The following is a 20,671-nucleotide window of genomic DNA, read 5'->3' on the forward strand; positions in this document are numbered from 1 at the left end:
AGAAATGCTGTCTGCTGGCATACCACCACCACCACCACTGGGTGAAACCCACAGTTTTCCTTTGATTTTTAGCATAATTATAAGGCTACAGCTAATAACTGTACTAGTTAGGCCTTTGAACTATGAATTTGCTTTTTACCTATTCAGTAGTATAGATTTTGTCACTAATGCTTTTACTGTTGTCGCAGTTTTTATATGCTGTACACCCTCATATTGTATTTTTATGGAAGTGTGGTTTAGAAGTAGATATAATAAAGAAATAATAATAGCATTTTAAAATTGGATTTAGAGGGCAGATTATCATTACCCTTTTGGATCTATATGTACAAATGCACCCCACTAAAATATGGATAGATTAACCTCTCTTTTTTTCAATCTCTGGAGATCAGATAAGGATCCCACAGACACTGTCAGAACCATTATTAATAAGTAGAACTCCTAGGAATGTTGGATATCTAGCCACAGCTTTACCATTTCCTTGCTTTCCAATTTTCTTGAGGGTCTCCTTGCATTGACGTCCCCTTACTTGATTCCCTGAGTATTAGTGGGACAGTTTCTTTGGATTTGGCTTGCTCTAGACCAGTAAGGCTGCCACTGGTGGTAGCAGCAGCAGCTGGCTTAGCATTTGGCTTCTTCTGGCTTGGCCAGCCACTTCCCAGCCATACTGTGATTGGGAAAGCAGCGCCAATGGCAGATGGCTGGTGGGGCACTATGCCAGCCCATCCCTGTTGAAAGCTGAGTCATCTGCCTGCATGGTGCAACTGATTTTAACATGATGAATGGCGTCGACTCAGTTCCCCAAACCCCCAAATGCTGTACCTTGGAATTTGGCGGGGGAAACTATTGATTGGTGGGGGTTTGTGTGTGGAGAATGCATAGTAACCAGAAACAAATAATGCATTATTTTAAACTTTTGTGTTGTATGCTCCAGAGTGCGATTTTTGTTGAGTGAAATTAGTAATAGATTCCAGTTCAGGGTGGGGGTAGACTTAGCACATGGGCTCTCAAAGAGAAAACATGGAACTGATTGTCAAACCCTAGTATTGGTCTCATGGCCTGAGGTGGAAATACTTGGCGGAAATAGTGAAAGAGTCGTGAAGAGTCAGAAAAGAATATTGAACTGGGCTCCCCATCCTTGGTTTGTTGTTTTCAGCTTTTAAAGATTTTAGGCTTTTCCTGATAAGAATATATGCAGTGGTGAATAAGTTGTGTACAAGACAGATGTATTTATCCCATGTTTGCAAAAGGTGTGTGTGTGCACACACAAAATTTGGGTGCTCTTATTGGGAGATTTGAACCTTCCTTTTCTTTTGGTTAAAATTGCCTGCACGGTGCCTGATGTTGGTCAAGGACAGCTCTATCATCCCTCCATTGCCAGTTTTCCAAATTGTTTCTCTAGACAGCTGCATTAAGAAGGAAGCCAGGGTGGTTCCCTCCCCTGCCCACTTTGCTCCACTAATGTATTTATGAACCACGTCATGTTGCAGAACGTTGTGTTCATCCAAGAGAATCACTTGATACATGGAGTCATTTTTATTGGTTGTTCCCTTCGGCCAGCACAAACTGTGCTACAATGTAGACAGATGATGCTACATTAGGAATTTGGGGAGGAAGAGCTTAATTTTAGCCGATCAAATACGTGCATTACTTCAGAGAGGCTGTTTTAGCTGAACTGCCTTTTTAAAGAGGCGGGGGGGGGGAGAGAGCAGTTGAAGTAGCAAAGTAGTCCTCCTTCTTCCCCTCTCCCTGGCACAGAGAGCTTTTATGAATGAAGCAAGTAATACTTTTCTACTGCTGATAATTGAACTCTCTGAATTTTTTGCTTTTCATTTGCATGCAGATTTCAGCAATGTGCCTGATGTTACTGCAAGTCTGAAAAGAAGCAGTACGAATGGCATTCTGGACCAGGTTCCCCAGAAGGAGAAACTTGAGTTATCTTTCCAGGTAAGAACACTTCTTAAAAACCTAGAGCACAGTAATCAGCAAACAGTATTAGGAAACTTGCTGACAGTTCTTATACATGATATAATTTAGCATAAAATTCTGTACTCAATAGCCTTACCTTAATCTGTAGTACATTTTGGAGTATGACTGCTATACCTGTAGGAAAGCATCTATTTTTGAGGAGGCAAAATGCATTTTCATGTGTCATGATAAAGAGGAACGAAGTCTGTCAATGATGGTTATGCTTGGTAATGAATTGTCAGGTACCACAGCCTACAAGCTGTGTATTGTTGTGGGCAAAGTGCTGGACTTACCACTGGGATGCCTGGTTTCAAACTTCCTGCATGTTGAATGCGAGTGATTTCATTTCATTCTTCATTTGCTTATTGCCTTTATGATCAAATGTAACACAAACAGGAATCTTGCCAGAGGGAATGAGATAAGAACTGTCTATCCTCTAGATCAGGCATGGTCAAACTTGGCCTTCCAGATGTTTTGGGACTACAACTCCCATCATTCCTAGCTAACAGGACCAGTGGTCAGAGATGATGGGAATTGTAGTCCCAAAACATCTGGAGGGCCATGTTTGGCCATGCCTGCTCTAAATGTTGTCAGCATTTTTACTCCTTCAAATGCTCTTGAACTTTGGCTTTTCATTTTTAGGATTAAGAGGATCATAGTTATTTAGACCATGACTTGAATGGCTGTTCATTTTTGTGTACCTCAGTCATGTGCCCAGTCAAGTGAATTGGCATGGGTTTACCCCAGGTTTGGTTTGGTTTGGGACTGGTCAGCTAGATCAGCACTGCAGTGCACAGGAGGTTTGTGAGAAGCGTGTAGGTAGGGCTAGGAAAGAAACTATTTTGGAAGTGTGGAGCATTTGAGGGGCCAAAAGGTGTGTTCTGACTAGTATGTACATACACTGGTTTTTATGGGCAACTCGTTTCTCTTCTAAAGCACATATAAAAGTAGTTTCTCAATGCGATCCAGGTGATGCCCTATCCACACAACGAGGCAAGTAGTCTCAAGTTGGGCATCAGCAACATTTGGAGGGCTGCAGGTTTCCAAGCCCTGTCCTACCCAGTGAGTGAATTTAGAATTAAGTGTCATTGAAATTACAGTCAGCCCCTCAGCCACATTTGGGCCATGCTAGCTGCTAAAGGGAGCTCATGGAGAAGTGAAGAGCATCAGGTAGTACCTGTATCTCCTTCAAGGACTTCTAAAAGCTCAAGGATGCACACACACACACACACACACACACACACACACCTGCCTGACATCTTGTGTATTTTCTGAAGGAAGCAGTTGCATTTCTGCATGTACACACACACACACACACACACACACACACACACGTGTATAACTTGTTCCCCAACCCATCTATGCTCCTTGCCTTCTTTCTTTGTCTCCTCAACTTCTTTAACCACTGGCCTCACCTGACAGCTGATTCATGGCATTTTGAAACTGCCTGGACTTCTACAGCCATACCTATACCTTACCCACAAACTCCTCCTTGGTCCCTGATGACAGCTAGTGGTTTTCCAGTGCCTACAGATGAGGTCAGCAGTGAGCACCAAGAGCTGTGGCAACCCCACATCGCCCAATGCCATCTCAGAGAAGCAGGGGTTGATGCCTCCCACAGGCTGTTTGCCAAATGGCAGGTCAGTAGCCAGCAGTAAGGTCTGTCCTGGACCCTCCTTGAGGGCAGAAGCAATAAGCAGCTGCTTGATTGTGCCCAGCCCTGCATGCCAGCCATGGTTGGCTCTACCCTTTGTCCTTCATCCTCTTTCATCCAGCCCCATTCTCGCCATGCCGCCCCTGATTTCAAATCAGCCACATGACGATTAGGTTGTGGAAACAGGCCTTCAAAGCACTAGTTCAAGTTGTGGCTATATTACATGCAATTGAAACACCATTAACCAATTTTGTAAATGCCTATTTCTGTGATAGAATTTTTACTTTGTGACTTGCACTATAATGAGAGGTTAAATTGGCTGTGAAACCATAGTCCTTATTCACACTGTGAGATTGCAGCTTTTCAGCACAGTAAGGGGATTTTTGCATATAATCTTTGATTAAAAGGTTCTGGACTTTCTGGTATAAATATGGAGGGAAAGAGCTATTTTTTATGATGACCAGCTGAATGTGTGCTTTCATAATACAAAATCACATTAGTATTACGAAGGGAGATCTAGTCTTTGAAAGGTGATCAAGGAAGAATACAAGGAATAAACAGAAATATATTAAACGAGGGGGGGGAAAGCACTTAAAATCTAGTAGGATATACTATGCCTATTGTGTCTAGTCTTTGTATTTTAGTCTTCTGGGCTTTTAGCCAAATTAATTAAGGGCAAAAAATATCTTCCCAGGCTTCAGTGTGGTCCTGTAGATTGCTTACAAGTCTATTGGCTGGGCACACTTTACACAGGGCATAGTTAAACTGTGGAATTCAATCCCACCAGAAACAGTGATTGCCTCCAACTTGGATGGCTTTAGAAGAGTTTTAGCCTTATTCTCCATGAAATTGGTCTTTCAATAGCTACCAGCCACAGTGACTAGGTTCTACTTCTAATATTGGACACAGTTTGCCCTTGAATGCATAGTCAGTGTCAGTATTTCTCCAGCCCAGACGGTATATCTAGAAGGATGCCAAGGTCAATGGTTTTAAAAGCTTCCAAAAGGACCAAAGATCATTTCATAGAGTAACCGAAGCAGTTTTTGTTCCCAAACCAGACTGAAATGCATCTAGAAAATCAGTATTGTCTAAGAGTGCCTGGAGCTGGCCAGCAACCACCTGCTCAAACACCTTGCCCAGAAAGTGAATATTTGCAACTGGCCTGCAGATGTCAACATCTTTTGGGTCCAGGCAATGTTTATTTTAAAGGGCAGTCTAATGATTGCCTCTTTTAAAGAGGCTGGGACTGCACTCTTTCTTGCATTGAGACATATACAAGCTCCTGGACTTACGTAGTAGGACATTCCCTACCTATTTGCTGTGATAAGTCCAGATGGCTCGTGTCCAGCACATTAGTCTTCCATCTTTCGTGAAGTTGTATCATGCTCTGGTTTCAGACTAATTTCCACAAACGTTTCTGTGAGAATCCCCACTCTGTAGTTTCAGACCCCAATTTTAGCCATCTAGTTCTACAGTGTTGTTCAATCCAAAGGGAAGTCACAATCCATTCTTCGCCCTTGGCCCTATCTCCTCGCTCAAAATAAATAAAGTGGAGATAGCTCCATTGTCTCTGTTCCCTTGCATTTGTTAGTTCTTCTTTTTACAAACAAACAAACAAAAAGAAACTCCAATCAATACGTAATTTGATGACTAAAGGAAAATAACTGCTTATCAAAGAATTTCTGCTTCCTTTGTCCTCTGCTCTGGAAGCCTGCAATAACAGCAAATTTAGTGGAACGGCTACACATAAACACAATTTATTTATAGTGCTTTTCAGTGCAAACCGTAAGTTGTCCTTTACATTCCTTTGCATATGTTACTTTAACAATTAATTGGAAAGGTACAGGGAAGTGTTTCTTTATAATTGTGTTTGTGTGTGGGTGCGCATGCATGCATGCTGACACGTTTGGTACTATTGTTCATAATGCACTAACACTATTGTTGGAGCATTTTGTCCTAGATAATGTTGCTGATGTTTTGAGCAGTTAAGTAAGGATGTTCTAGATTTTAAGATGCAGTAGGGAAAAAATGGTTTGAGCTTTAGCACTACCAGCCTTGAACCACCAACCGTAGCAGTGTCTTTGACAGCCCTACAATTTCTGCAAATGGCTTATAATCGAATGCCGGTTTTTTGGTTGGAGGGTGCCTATTACTGTCAGAGCAATTTGTATGACCCTGTCTGTCTCCAACAGATGTGTTGGGGTGTGTGTGTGTGTGTGTGTGTGTGTGTTTTGGGGGGGTGCATTAGAAAGTAGACTTGCTGAAAAGATACTGTGAGCGGAGGCAGAAAGAGCAAAATGATGTCTCTTTTCTTTTCCTAGCCTTGTTTTAGACATCCTCTTCGTGAGTAGCCTTAAGACTTTCATAGCGATTTACTATTGAAAATGCTTGATTTCCACCCCAGCTTCATATTTCTGCATGACTTCATTGAGTGCACTTATGTGAAAGTACAGCAGAAGAAGCATCTTGGCGTTATGTAATATTGTTAAGTGTGGGGCTATGTAAAAACATGATGTGAAGAAGATGGTCATGACGCTAGGAGGTTTTCAGTTCAGGCTGGAAGAACAATCAGTCTGAGGATTATTTTGTGAAACAGGGATTGCAAGAAGTGCTCAGTTCCTGGCAGACAACAGCTTTAGATATCATCCCTGAGTCTGGAAGGAGAAAATTATTATCTGACTCTCTTTCCTTAACATATGTAAGTAAAGAAATCAAAATTGTAATTAATCTAAACTCCACAAGTAAGTGTGTGTGTGTTTCTTTGTTTGTTTGTGTGCACATAATGAACAAGCGTATTTCTGAGTTTGTGTTTTTCTTCTTGCTTTATGATGTAAAGCTTAAGCAAAGTAATGCACATATTTTTGAAGCTTCTTTGAATGTAAATTTATTTCACAACTTTTAGGGGAAGGAAGAGCTTTCTCTTACCGTACGCAACACATTTACACTGACTAGCAGACTGCTCTGCTTTTGCAACTGAGGTGGTGGATGAAGAAAAGGATTTCTGTCTGTGAACTTAAAAGCAAATTAAGACAAAAAGCAACTGAAATGGTGCTTAATTTTCCAAAAAGGAAGTTGTTTCCCCCTGTGTGGAATGTGTAAATCTATATTCTCTTGATGATCCTTAAATGTTGTGTTTCTTTCTCTTGAACTTTCTCTTTGTGGGAGTTCCAACTGCTTTCTTTTTAAAAATAAGATACTTCTGTTTTCCTTCAGAACCACAGTGTAGTTGTGTATTGCAATGTTGTGGATATCATAGATAGAGAGATAGTAAGACTTCAAACCATGTTTCAAAATGGTTTTGTGGTAATGACACATACACTCTATAGCTGTTGCATTGAAACTGTAACAGGGGACATTAAAATACCTGAGGATGCAGTATAATTGCTGAGTGAATTATTTGTGCTTTGTTGAATCATATCTGTGGGCCTGTGTGCTCTTTGCTTTTACGTAAAGGCTGATATATACTGACAGTAATCAAGCTCAATGAATTATCTATATACTAAAATGCCATGTTCTACCTGTTGCCTGACAAGATAGTAGTTTAGATGCTTCTTTTTCTTTGTTATGTATATTGGTTAGAAGTTAAGGATTGAATCAAACTAAGTTTTACCCAGAGTAGACTCATTGAAGTTAATGAGCCTAAGTTAGTCATACGTATTAATTTCATTAGATACAGTCTTAAGTGTTTTGCAGCCCAGTCCTATGCATGCTTACTTGGAAGTACCGGTAAGTCCCCATGAGTTCATAGGATTGCAGACTGAAATGATTCTGATAGAACAGGGTTGGCTAACTTTTTTAGCACAAAGGTGCCATTCACCCTTGGCCAATCCTCAAAGGGCTGTGTGCTAGCATGTGGCCAGGAATGTTGAGGCCAATGCATGCTTCCACCATTACACTCGCCACACACACTGGTTGCATTGGACACACCACATGTGCACACATGACATACAAAAATACAAGGCATGCGCACACACATCCCCAATAGCCCCCTGCTCACCCTATTCATGCAGATCAACTAGGTAGGGAGCATAAAGTCACCCCTTTGCCACTCATCAACTTAATACATCTCTAGGGGTGGATGGCATTCTTAAAATACTCATGTGAAATTGCTGGACTACTTACAAAAATGTGCAACTTACTAAAATCAGACTACATAACATAGGATTAGAGGGATAGCTCTCTTAGGTGAATTGGTAGAAAGTGACATTAGAGCTGGAATTGGTAAAAAAAAAAATATGGGCGGGCGGGCAGGAGAGCTGGATGAATCAGAATGGCTTTTGCAAAGGGATTCCTGTAACACCAACCTTTTAGAATTATTTTATTGTAGGTTTATACAACTACCCAATACATTAAAAGTATATCTTAAGGGCTTGCATGATTGTGCCAGCTAGCGCTATCCAACACTGCCACTTTGTGCAACACCCACGTCCCTTCCAGCTCCATGTGGGCCATGTGAAATGGCAAGATGAATATGCACCTCCTCCATGAAAGGTAAAAATGCATCTGTATAGATTTAAGGTTGCTTCACATGGGTGCTGAACATACGGATGTTGGCAACATGTGAGGGGATTCATGTGAACCCCTATTTATTTATTAAATTTGTATAGCACCCTTCATCTGTAGATCTCAGGGTGGTTTTCAACATAAAAATACAAGGTAAAAAAAACCAAAATACGTAATAAAAACCCTTTGATGAGCGGGTGCATTCCAAGCAATGAGAGAGGGATGGTGGGAGATCCCATGACAAGTGTGGCACTGAGGAGAAGAGGCAGACTAAATCTAAGCCCGAGGAGTGGACCCGCATGAAGACTGGCTGTCGACCAATCTGTTGGGCAAAATTCCCAGAGCCACGGCCATGGCAGCGGGGGGCAGCACTATGGTGCAATCTCCAGCCACTTTCCTGGTAGAAGCACTATGAAAAGTGGCAAAGTTCTGGTGGCCAGAAACTGACGATCAAAAATAAACTCTGTGTTTTCTGTTTATGTGCTGACCATTGCAAGAAATGGCTATATACAGTGGTACCTCAAGTTAAGTACTTAATTTGTTCCGGAGGTCCGTTCTTAACCTGAAACTGTTCTTAACCTGAAGCACCACTTTAGCTAATGAGACCTCCCGCTGCTGCCGCACCGCCACAGCACAATTTCTGTTCTCATCCTGAAGCAAAGTTCTTAACCCGAGGTACTATTCCTTGGTTAGCAGAGTCTGTAACCTGAAGCATATGTAACCCGAGGTACCACTGTATTTTACTTGAAGCCTGAATAAAAGTGCTGCATAACTGGAGCTTGTCTTCTGGCATTTTTGAAGACTTGCTGGTCCAAAGGAAAACATAACCAGTTCTGTGTTTCTGTATGATGTAGCTCATAAGCCAAGTACTTGCTGTAATAGGAAGTTTTGCCCTTGAACTCATGTAATTGTTGACTTCTAAAAATTTATATGAGCAAGTATGGAACAGATAGCAAATAAAAGAATCCTTGATTATTACTCAAAACGGTTAAACTTTAATGAAAGCTCCTTATCAGCCACTGATAGGGGGCTCCATTCCTGTGATCCTGAATCACCATTGTTATACTTTTACTATTCCATAATAAGTTCTTTTTACTATGTCAATGGAACACATTTAATGTTTCAAACCAAAATTGTGGTGTCTTTATGTTAAATGGCTTATGAATAGCAAAGTCAAAGAATTCTTAAAAGATATGAGTGATACCGAGAATGAATTCTCAGTGGTTACCATAGTTTCAGACTCTGAGCCTTAGGAAATGGTTATGGAACAAGGCTCTGTCACTCTGTGTAATTATAGTAAAGTGGAATGTTGTTAATGTGGAAATTCATCAAACATTTAAAATAAAATAAAATTTGCATTTAAACATCTTCACACCAAGCCACTAACTTTCTAATGTTAAATATTTTAGCCAAATACACCCACCCACTAGGTAGTAAATAGATTCAATAGTGTCAACTATTTGGGAAAATTCAGTTTGGGGTTGAAAATAAATATTTCATGTATTACAATCTAGGATATTTTGTGGTTTTCCTAGAAGAAAAACCTTCAAAGTGAATTTTATAATACATTGGCAGAGTGTAGTGTGTCACCTAAACTTTAAACTGTGGTTAATCTTACTTATGGTTTGAGGTCAGCCTGTTTTAACAAAGAATGGTTAAAACTGGCCACAGTTTGTTGGAGTTCGGACATAATGAACTCCTTCCAAACTCCTCACAGCCCCGGCAGTGAAGGAAATCTTCATGCCATGGTTGCCTCCTGGAAGCATATGTTAGGCTAGTGTGGAAATAGAAGGCAGGACCTTTTATCTAGTCCAGCAGAGTTTCTCTTACATTTACAAAGCAATTTGAATGGCCTCTTGTTTTCCAATTTACTTGTATTTTTCAAGTTGTAAGATGAAGAGATTATTGAACTATTTGATACAAAAAATGGTTGCAATTTGTTAATTAAGAGTTTGTGCCAGCTGCCATATGGTTAGCTTTTAATTCATGAAGCTGCTAAATCTGTTCCGCCTCCAACACGGAACTGAAGCATTTGCTGTATACTTTGAGCAGGAGTGAAGATACTGTTGACTCTAGAACTATGCAGCCTTTTCCAGTCATGGCGTAAGAAAGTGTGGGATTGTTTTTCAAGATTACTCTGTTGGAAGAGTTGCATATCACACATTGCTGTATTTCCCCCCAAATGCACCAAATGGAAAAACTGGGTTTCACTTAGTGAAGGATTGCTGAAGATGAGGTTTATCTACATACTGTATTGTATTTAGACACCAACTAATTAAGAGAATGGGACGCGGGTGGCGCTGTGGGTAAAAGCCTCAGCGCCTAGGGCTTGCTGATCGAAAGGTCGGCGGTTCGAATCCCCACGGCGGGGTGCGCTGCCGTTGCTCGATCCCAGCGCCTGCCAACCTAGCAGTTTGAAAGCACTCCCGGGTGCAAGTAGATAAATAGGGACCGCTTACTAGCGGGAAGGTAAACGGCGTTTCCGTGTGCGGCTCTGGCTCGCCAGAGCAGCGATGTCACGCTGGCCACGTGACCCGGAAGTGTCTCCGGACAGCGCTGGCCCCCGGCCTCTTGAGTGAGATGGGCGCACAACCCTAGAGTCTGTCAAGACTGGCCCGTACGGGCAGGGGTACCTTTACCTTTACTTTAATTAAGAGAATGGCCTTTTCTTACTGGGGTGTCTTTGGGCTGGTTCTCATATGTATATACATTCCTTGATTACTTTAAATTTGATGACTTGCAGCATGCTTCAGCTAACCATTGGAAACCTTTCTAGACTCAATGGCACATTCACACATCCTATTCATCACTTGAAGTTGCAATTCTTAAGAGATGGATGTGATCTGTCAACCAGCATTTGCACTTCATTCTTTGTTCAGTTTCAAGAGTGAAAAAAGTTGAACCAATTGTATTATTGAACAGGAAAGGAATACTCATGTTATCAAATCACATGGGTTCTAATCTTTCTCCTTCCCTTTAAATTGGGTTTAGCTAATATGGTGTCCTCCAGATGTTGTTGGACTCCAGCTCTCATCAGCCCCAGCTAGTGTGGCCAGTGGTCAGAAATTATGGGAGAAGTCATCCAGCAACATCTGGAGGGTACCACATTGACTACTCATGGCTTAAATCTTTATTCTTCCCATTTGCACTCAGCCCATATTTCAGACCTAGACAATGGCCTTCATTCGCACTAAAAAGAGCAATGTACAGAATGGAAAGTGAATCTGTAAGGACTTGGCCAGATTCATCTCACACATACCCTCAGATCTACAATGACATTGTGCAAAGCCGTTCTGACAACTGCATCTTTCTGATAAGGCTAGGGAGCAGTGGTGTCATGACTACCATGGCATCATATGTCATCACTTCTATTTTGGGTTCCAGTTATACAAGCAGCCAGTTATTAGACGTCCTTTAAAAAATAACGATGAATTGCATTTATTTTTCAGAAATGGCATTATTCTATATCGCTTCAATTCAGCATCAAGTATATTCTCTTTCTGGAGATCAGCCACAGCTACATTAGGTAGTTTCAGGCAAATTGCCATCTTTCAGCCTTAATTCCCATTCTGCAAAAAAAGAATAATAGTGACCTATCTCACAGAATTTCAATGAGGAAGAAAGAGAATAATTGTGAAACACATGACTAAGACATTAAGATAGGAGACAGGGCAAGACTACAGAGATTGGAATTGGCTCAGTTTTCGAGGCTTTCTATTCAGTTTTATGAGACAAATAAAAGAGCTGCAGTCTGTAGGACTGGGGGTGGGGGGACCTTTTGGCACTTGTGTTACTTCCCAGGTTCTTTCTATGTTGGATTTACACAGTTGTAAAAAAGTCTTCAAATGAAAGCAGAATCTAGTGGCAGTGAGCTAAATCATACCCTGTTTCGGGAGTGTGGATGCCCCCATTGTACACCTTTACTTTTTCTCTATCAGTGAGGGTCTGCCATTCCGTTCCCATTGGGTCAAGTGAATGTATGTGTGTTCATAGAGTACTGCAAGCTCCAGACTCTTTGCTAACCATGTCATCTCCCCAGCCATCCTACCCTGCCTGTCATACCTGGCATTTTACTAGTAAGTAAGTAAACAAAATAACTGATGCATATGCATACAGTCTTAGCATATCCATCCTAACCATTAGTATATTTATACTGTAGCATGTCAGAAGTTAAGAACAGAATTGTGCAAATATTTCTAAAAGATTGACATCCTTAGACGATAGTCGGTACTCAGTACTGCTGATTGTCTGCCTGCCTGCTTGCTTATGAAAGCCACTTTATACATTCAAAAAATACATTCAAGCTAAGCATACTTAGAAGTTCAGCATGATCAAATGGCTTCTTTGTGAATGACAGTGTTTTACTGCACACATGCACCTAACTAGAATCATAGAGTTGGAAGAGACCACAAGGGCCATCGAGTCCAACCCCCTGCCAAGCAGGAAACACCATCAGAGCACTCCTGACATATGGTTGTCAAGCCTCTGCTTAAAGACCTCCAAAGAAGGAGACTCCACCACACTCCTTGGCAGCAAATTCCACTGTCAAACAGCTCTTACTGTCAGGAAGTTCTTCCTAATGTTTAGGTGGAATCTTCTTTCTTGTAGTTTGGATCCATTGCTCCGTGTCCGCTTCTCTGGAGCAGCAGAAAACAACCTTTCTCCCTCCTCTATGTGACATCCTTTTATATATTTGAAACATGGCTATCATATCACCCCTTAACCTCCTCTTCTCCAGGCTAAACATGCCCAGCTCCCTTAGCCGTTCCTCATAAGGCATTGTTTCCAGGCCTTTGACCATTTTGGTTGCCCTCCTCTGGACACGTTCCAGTTTGTCAGTGTCCTTCTTGAACTGTGGTGCCCAGAACTGGACACAGTACTCCAGGTGAGGTCTGACCAGAGCAGAATACAGTGGCACTATTACTTCCCTTGATCTAGATGCTATACTCCTATTGATGCAGCCCAGAATTGCATTGGCTTTTTTAGCTGCCGCGTCACACTGTTGGCTCATGTCAAGTTTGTGGTCAACCAAGACTCCTAGATCCTTTTCACATGTAGTGCTCTCAAGCCAGGTGTCACCCATCTTGTATTTGTGCCTCTCATTTTTTTTGCCCAAGTGCAATACTTTACATTTCTCCCTGTTAAAATTCATCTTGTTTGTTTTGGCCCAGTTCTCTAATCTGTCAAGGTCGTTTTGAAGTGTGATCCTGTCCTCTGGGGTGTTAGCCACCCCTCCCAGTTTGGTGTCATCTGCAAATTTGATCAGGATGCCCTTGAGTCCATCATCCAAGTCGTTGATAAAGATGTTGAATAAGACCGGGCCCAAGACAGAACCCTGTGGCACCCCACTAGTCACTCTTCTCCAGGATGAAGAGGAACCATTGATGAGCACCCTTTGGGTTCGGTCAGTCAGCCAGTTACAAATCCACTGAGTGGTAGCATAGTCAAGACCGCATTTTACCAGCTTCTTTACAAGAATATCATGGGGCACCTTGTCAAATGCCTTGCTGAAATCAAGGTAGGCTACATTCACTGCGTTCCCTTCATCTACCAGGCTTGTAATTCTGTCAAAAAATTACCTATTGTGCATGCAGATATTACTTGGCTCATAAATGAAAATAGCCGCTGCATGTCTGAAGCTCTGCATGAGTATTGGAGACCCAGCTGTGAACCGTAATCATTGTCTTAATATTCTTGCTGTAGAACCAGAATAAGGGACCTTTGGAAAATGCAGATCATGATGCCGTTTCATCTGGGCGTAAGCACTTTCCATGTAGTTCAGTTGGACCACATCTCCCATCATCTCTGACAACAAGCCATGGTAGCTGGGGATTGTGGGAACTGGGTCACACAATATCTGAAGGAACACATGTTTCCCATTGTTGGGATCCGTGTCCTTTCCAGCTGCTCTTCCCATCTCATCTTTGGCTGCAGAGCCAAGAGACACTGGGAAGCATACATACAGGCATGCAGGTGTACTTGCTCAGAAGGCCACACATGGAGTGTAGAAGCTAGATTGCTATAGAAAGATGTGCTAGCCCTCGTGTTTTGTGGTTGAGAACCCCAGCTAACCAGACATCCTGGCTCTTGCCACTCTTCTTGGCTTTGAACAAGAGAGGGAAAGGGTGTGTATAGGATAGATTTCCATACTTTGTGAGTAGATGTAATGTGAGTATGGCCTGTTCTTGTTGTACCAACTTGTTCTAGCACCACACTCTTTTCTGAAATATGATCTTGGTTGATGTCAACCAGCACAAAGGTTTTCCACCCTTATTGTACATCAGCCAGTAACTTTGGACTTCCTCCCATTAGGCATAGTCTTTATTGTCTTCACGGCACCTATTGAAGACCTTCTTTTTTAAACAAGACTTTTTATTGGAGATCTATATACCTGTTTCTATCTGTACTGGGCGAGAAATTTTATTTACTTACATATTTATTGTTAAATTGCTTTATTGTCTTTATTGATAAATTATTTCAGAACTTTTAATGGGAGTGATTCATTAATAGAGTATATTACTTAAGGGGGAGAAAACTAGGATTTCTTGAACATTTATTCTAAAGCAGTACTTTTTCTACAGCAGTACTGTATGCAGAAACATTTTCTGTAGGTTTCTTCTTAACTAGCTCCAAGAAATGCAGGCTTCAGCTATCACCATGCATCACATCACATAGCATAACCTGCCCTTGGATTGCGAATTGATGAAGGGCAGGATAGAAATGGAAAGAATGAATGATGGATGAAAGAATAAATAAACAATGTCTCCAGAAGCATGTTTTCAAATCTTCTCAAAATGCTCTGGAAACAATCCCATGTGTGTTTGTTTAATTGAAATCCTTTTTTTTTTTTTAGCATTAGGTCTCCAAGTGAGGTTGCAAAGTAAACATTAAAAATAATAGTATTAAAATATCACAAATGTACATTTAAAGCAGTGGCCATTAATTAAGCTACAGTGAAGTATAGGAAGTTAAATGTCTTTTCGAGCATGAATTTATTAATCAGCACAGCTTAGATTTTTGTATTGATGCAATTACAACTGGGGAGTTCAAATAAAGGACAAGAAAAATTATATAAACAAAAACCCCACTGAACTGTGTACAATTTTTGGCATTCTAACTTTCCAGTGCTGTGTTGCTGTTTCTGAAGCCACGGCATTCAGTGTCTGAAATACTTGACAGAGCAGCAGTGTCACTGAAAACTCACTCTGACCTTCAGAGCCATCCAGCCTCTCTATTCTCTCTCTATCCAGCAGATTTCTAATAGTACCCGATGTTTTGGGTTACATGTTAAATTTCATAGGGTTTGTTAGCCAGAAACCTCTAAATGGGATTTGATCCACAATTTTTTGGGTTTCTTTAAGCAGAGAAATGCTGTGGTGTTCAGTTGAATCTTGAAGGTATTCTTCCACCCCTTGCAGGAATTGCAATAGTTTTGTAAGAGATATTTTATAGACTGAGTAGTGTGCTTTTCCCTCTATTTTGTTTAGCTCAACTAAATGCAGAACAGCAGCATATCAGGTTATCGTACGTCAGTGCACAAGGTAACTGCTGGGTGGTGTTTTTTTCCCTATTGCCAAAGTGCGCCTCCAAATAATGTGCCAGAGTGACTTAATAAAGGGCCTCGCCACCTTCCCTTTTTGAAGTATTTGCTTTTTTAGGGAGAAAAATTCATTGAGGCAAGTTATACAATGCCTGCCTTCAAACACAGTAAAACCAGAGTTAAGGGCTTAGCTTTAGGAAGGAAAGCAAAGCAGCAAACATCAGCAGCTTACGGATCCCTGCAGAGGATAGTTTCAAGGGTAAGTGTTTCATTCTTTAAACTGCTTGAGCAAACTTGAAACGCAAAATTTGAAAGAAGCAGGAATTGTATATAAAACCTATGGACTGTCCTTCCATTTAATGCATGCACAGTTGTTAATATAATAATATCCGTAAGTGAGCATGGCAGTAATTAACAGGAATTGATCTTGAGTAAGGGTAAACTAAACTTGCTGCATGTGTGTGTTAAAAAAATAAAATAATGGATTGTGTTTGAGATTGGTGTCCAAAACAATACCACTCACAATACCATGTTGAATCAAACTTCAACAACAGTTTCAGAATTCTTTGCAAAATTGTCTCCCTTCTACATCTTGCAGCTATAAACTATCTGAGAAGGCATTTAAAAGAACAAGGAAGTGCATCTCTAGTATAACTGTGCTAGTGATACAATCTGCAACTAGCAAAATCCTCCTACTTTGGCAGTAGAGGAGTTTCTTTTTCAGATAACATTTATGTCAGTATGATTCTTTGGGGGGGGGTTGGCTGCAGCGCTGCCCTGTCCCTTAAGTTTCCAACCTCAGTGATTTACAGCACTGATACAGGTGAAGGAGACTTGTATGCAGAAATGGGAAATGCAAGCCTACATGTAAATTGCATAACATTCTTGATTTCTCATTCATATTCATGTATAGATATAGATTGAAAGTAAAGCACTGGGGTAGATGGGATCCATTACGCAGGTGTGCATACAATTTGCACTTTCATTCCTGATAGGAGCACAGACATGAACCTTCCATACATGGATATCCTTCTCTGGATTGTGGAGTTTTGGACACTCCCCCCCCCTCAAAAAAAGTACACATCTGAAAACTAAAATGAATGTACTTAAGTACAAAGGACAATGAGTTAAATACTGCAGACCTTGACTATTGTTGCAGTAGTCTGCAACTTACTTCTTAATTAACACTTTCTGGATTTTAGAGTGGGAACAACAGAAGATGACAGAGAACTCTGAGTGCAGGGACACCTTATGTCTAAGCCATGTTTTAAACATCTGTGATAAGATTGAATCCTGAAGTACCTTTTCCATTGTATACTGTTGAAATTGCATAGAGGAAACCACTTACATTCTTTCTAATTCATTAAAACACAACATTAACAGCCAATAAGCTTTAGAATTAGGCTTCAAACTAATACTGATTCAGAGGCTTCCATTGAACCTGAGCCTCCTTGAATACATCACCTTAAACAGCTGGTAGATTGCCTTGTAACAGTTTGCCTTGTAACAGTGTCTTGCCTTACTCAGTTTGTGGTTATCTAATCCTGCAAAAGTTTATTCATGAGCAAAAGATACTGTGCTTGAAGTATTGATCAGGCATATTTTTTTTCTTGCTGTGGGTGGAGAATAGCAAGACACTGGGCTGCTTAATGAAACTATTTTTATATTGAATTTTTTCATCACAAAGGAATCCAACTCTCAAGATATTTTGATTAGATTTCTGTGTTGCATTTTCTTAAACTAGAGATCATTTATCTTTCTTGTGTTCTATTCTCTCTCCCACCCCTGACAACCTATATAGCTATTACTGACAATATTTAAGTGTTTGAAGGTTATAACATACCCTCCAACATTTTGGGAGGGCAATTCAGGGCACCCTCCACCCCATCCCACACCCTCTCCCTGCCACTGACAGTGACCGCCCCCTTCCTCACCTGCCTGCTCATCCTCCTCCAGGGCATCTTCTGTAAATTTGGGATGTCTGGATTAAATCGGGACACTTGAGGGGTTTGTTATAATAACATAGTAGCCTGAATGGTCTGAGCTATAGCTGTATTTAGTAGCTTGGCTGTCTACTTCTGTGTCAGATTGTTCATTTGTTTCTGATGCCATTATTAGAGGATGAATGATTATCCATAATCTAAAATAGTGGTAGGAGTGACAAGAAGCCAAAGTCTGAAGCTTGCTCACCGTGTCCATTTTATCTGTTGAATACTTTGTAAGCAAAAACTAAACACATCATTTTCTAAATAACTTTTGGTGTATACCTTTTGGTGCATTGCTTCTAATTTATTGAGGGGGAGGCGTAGGTGCAACTGCACAAATTCGTTTTAGAGAAAACTTTAAAGTCTACAGTTCTGGAAGATTAAACTACATGAAATACTGGGACAGTGAGGAAGAACACAAAATGAAATGTGACAAGTGTGTTGAATCCTGACACAGCTTGAAGTCACTCACATTCCTGGAAAATGCTTTGGACGGATGAATCTGGCACAGATATAGCACTAAACTAGAAAACAGCACTTCCTGTCATTATCAACATCTATCTGTTCTGGTGTATCTGTGAGCGTGATAACATTTTGTTCTTTATAACAACAATTTAACATCTTTAGATAACAAATTGAGAATTGATGCTGACATTGTTTGTGGGTGCAGTCATTTGTTATAAAAATGCCAGAGTCTGGAATACTGACCATTTCTAACCCCTTCCCACATTCTGCAAGTTTTCAAAAATACACAACAATGTTTCTTGTCACTACTCAGATTGTAAAAATAATATACTTCAAGAAATGGGAACAATAGGCTGCATGACTAGCGTGTCTGATCTGCAGCATCCCTGACAATGGATGTCATCTTTTTGAAGCACCTACAATCATTGTTCTGTGTGCAAGAGATAAAGGAAGCCCTTGCACACAGACCTCAAATCTGCAGGGTAGGAAATATGAGGAGAAAAAGGGAGAGTGGCATTAAATAAGAAAGTGCAGGGCAGCGGGTCCAGGGATGGCTGATAAACACAAGAAAGATTGGAAAAAATGTGTGGTTGAAAAAGTAAGTTATCATAGGACAGCAATTCAGCTAGAAATGCCATACGGTAACTGAAAATCATAGAACTGCTAAGTTGGAGTGGACATCAGTGTCCATTCCCCCCACCCCATCTTGTTCTCCAGCTTAAGGTCAAACAGCATATTACATGAAATGTGTGGTCCTATTTAACATAACTGGTTGTTGTTGTTGTTTATCCTTTCCTCTTGGAGCTCTAGCGTCATGTGGTTTTCTTATCGTTGTCATTCAAAGGCTGATCTAAAAAAAGTGGCATTGTGTTGTGTATTTTTCTGATGTTTGAATAAATAGGTTATAACAGGAAAATCAGAAACCAAGAAGTTGGTTGGAAAGCTGAAAAATGAACATGTTTTAGCTTACTATTTAGGTATTCTCACATTAGTGCATTATACACTATCTTCCATGGATATTTTAGATCAAGCAAGAACCTGTATTATATCTTTGCATCTTAAATAATTCATTCACCAAATGGAGTGGGAGGGGGGAGTCTGCCCCTACCAGCATAGCCAGTGGGCACGGATGATGGAAGTTGTAGTCCAACAACATCTGCAGGGCCATAGAATTGAACATATAGGCTGCAATCCTATACCCATGTTCCTGGGACCAAGTCCAGTTGAACTCAATAGGATTTTCTTCTGGGTAGACATGGATGGGATTGCACTGGTTAGAGACTTTTGGATTGCACTGTTAGAAACTGAACCCCTTAACCATGTATTTGCCTGCTATACATGCAATGGTACATAGGTCAATGTCAAATGTGCAGTGGGAAGCAAAGTATGATAACTAGTCTGCCCCTGTGTTTTTCAACCAACAGAGCGCCGAGCAGATTTCAGCTTTGTGTCCACATTTCCATGAATCTCAGGTAAACAGTATGGAAGGAATAAAGAACATTCCGCCTCTGAAGCCCCTGGCACGGCAACTTACTGACGCAGACAGGCTTAGGAAGGTCATCCAAGAGCTTATGGACACAGAAAAATCTTATGTAAAGGTAATACAAACATTTTACCATGTTCATTTTTCTTCATCGTTCTTATTTGGCTGGGATAATTTATTTCCCTCTGTGTTCTAGCGGCTGTTTTCCATATATTAACCAGCAATGCTTGCCTTTTATATGGCATCCCATCATCTTTTATGGATATTTGCCCATGAATAAAAGATTCAAAATTTGGAGGGCACAGGACAGGATTTCCCAAACATTTTCCCATGCATGCTTTCACAGTTTTCTCATGCAACTGCAGTTCTTTCCACATTGCATACCCTGTGTTGGGTGCACGTGTGAAAGCTTTCCCATGTAGACCTTTGACCCTTGCCCATACCACAAGGTTCCAAGTCTAGCAGTTTAAAAACTTTTTCCTTCCTATAATCCACCAAAAGTGTGGCATCAGTGATTCAGTTTAAAATGTGATGATTGGAAGAAGTTTTAAATCTTCTAGCTTAGCTTTCATTAGTTCATATATTCTGTTGCCCTCAAGAATCTTGAGCTTTACTTTAAAAAGAACACCAAACTTGTGCTTTTGAAGACATTCTCTTGACAGTGTTAAAATGCATGAGAATTAATACCCAGTACGCCAAGAACCATTGAGTCAGCTCTCTGTGAAAAAGGTCTGGCCAAGTGTGAGAGAGTGTCATACAGCAGCTAAGAGCTTAGACTTCTATCTGTTCTTAGCCTCAGTCCTCCATCTGCACTATGGGATAATAGTATGGACTTAACTAATAGGACAGTTACATTTGAATATATAATATATTGAATATACTGTATTATATATTTTAATGCTTGAACACTACATAAGTTTGTTGCATTGTTGTTGTTTTAGTGTCCGTGCTCTGTTCTAACTATGGTTTATAGACTAGTTAGAATAAACCACAGTTCTTTGTTCGTCTGGTGGATGAATCCCCTGCTTTAGAGGCTTCATGTTTACATATACTAACAGTCTTGTGTTGCTGGAGAA

At 40.7% G+C, this 20,671-nt stretch overlaps 1 protein-coding gene across 2 annotated transcripts in view; it reads left to right on the forward strand.

Annotated features, from left to right (window-relative positions):
• TIAM2 (TIAM Rac1 associated GEF 2) overlaps positions 1–20,671 on the forward strand; it is a 121,430-nt gene that overhangs the window by 87,218 nt on the left and 13,541 nt on the right. Inside the window, exons 16-17 of one of the 2 annotated variants that reach the window (XM_053382230.1) lie at positions 1,841–1,944; positions 19,537–19,710. In XM_053382230.1, the coding sequence (XP_053238205.1) occupies positions 1,841–1,944; positions 19,537–19,710 (278 nt within the window). Of the gene's footprint in view, positions 1–1,840; positions 1,945–5,965; positions 6,318–19,536; positions 19,711–20,671 lie in introns of those variants that run through there. The other variant, XM_053382229.1, reaches the window with a different exon arrangement.

This window comes from Podarcis raffonei, chromosome 3 (assembly GCF_027172205.1).
Source record: "Podarcis raffonei isolate rPodRaf1 chromosome 3, rPodRaf1.pri, whole genome shotgun sequence".
In the NCBI taxonomy this organism is placed as follows: Eukaryota; Metazoa; Chordata; class Lepidosauria; order Squamata; family Lacertidae; genus Podarcis; species Podarcis raffonei.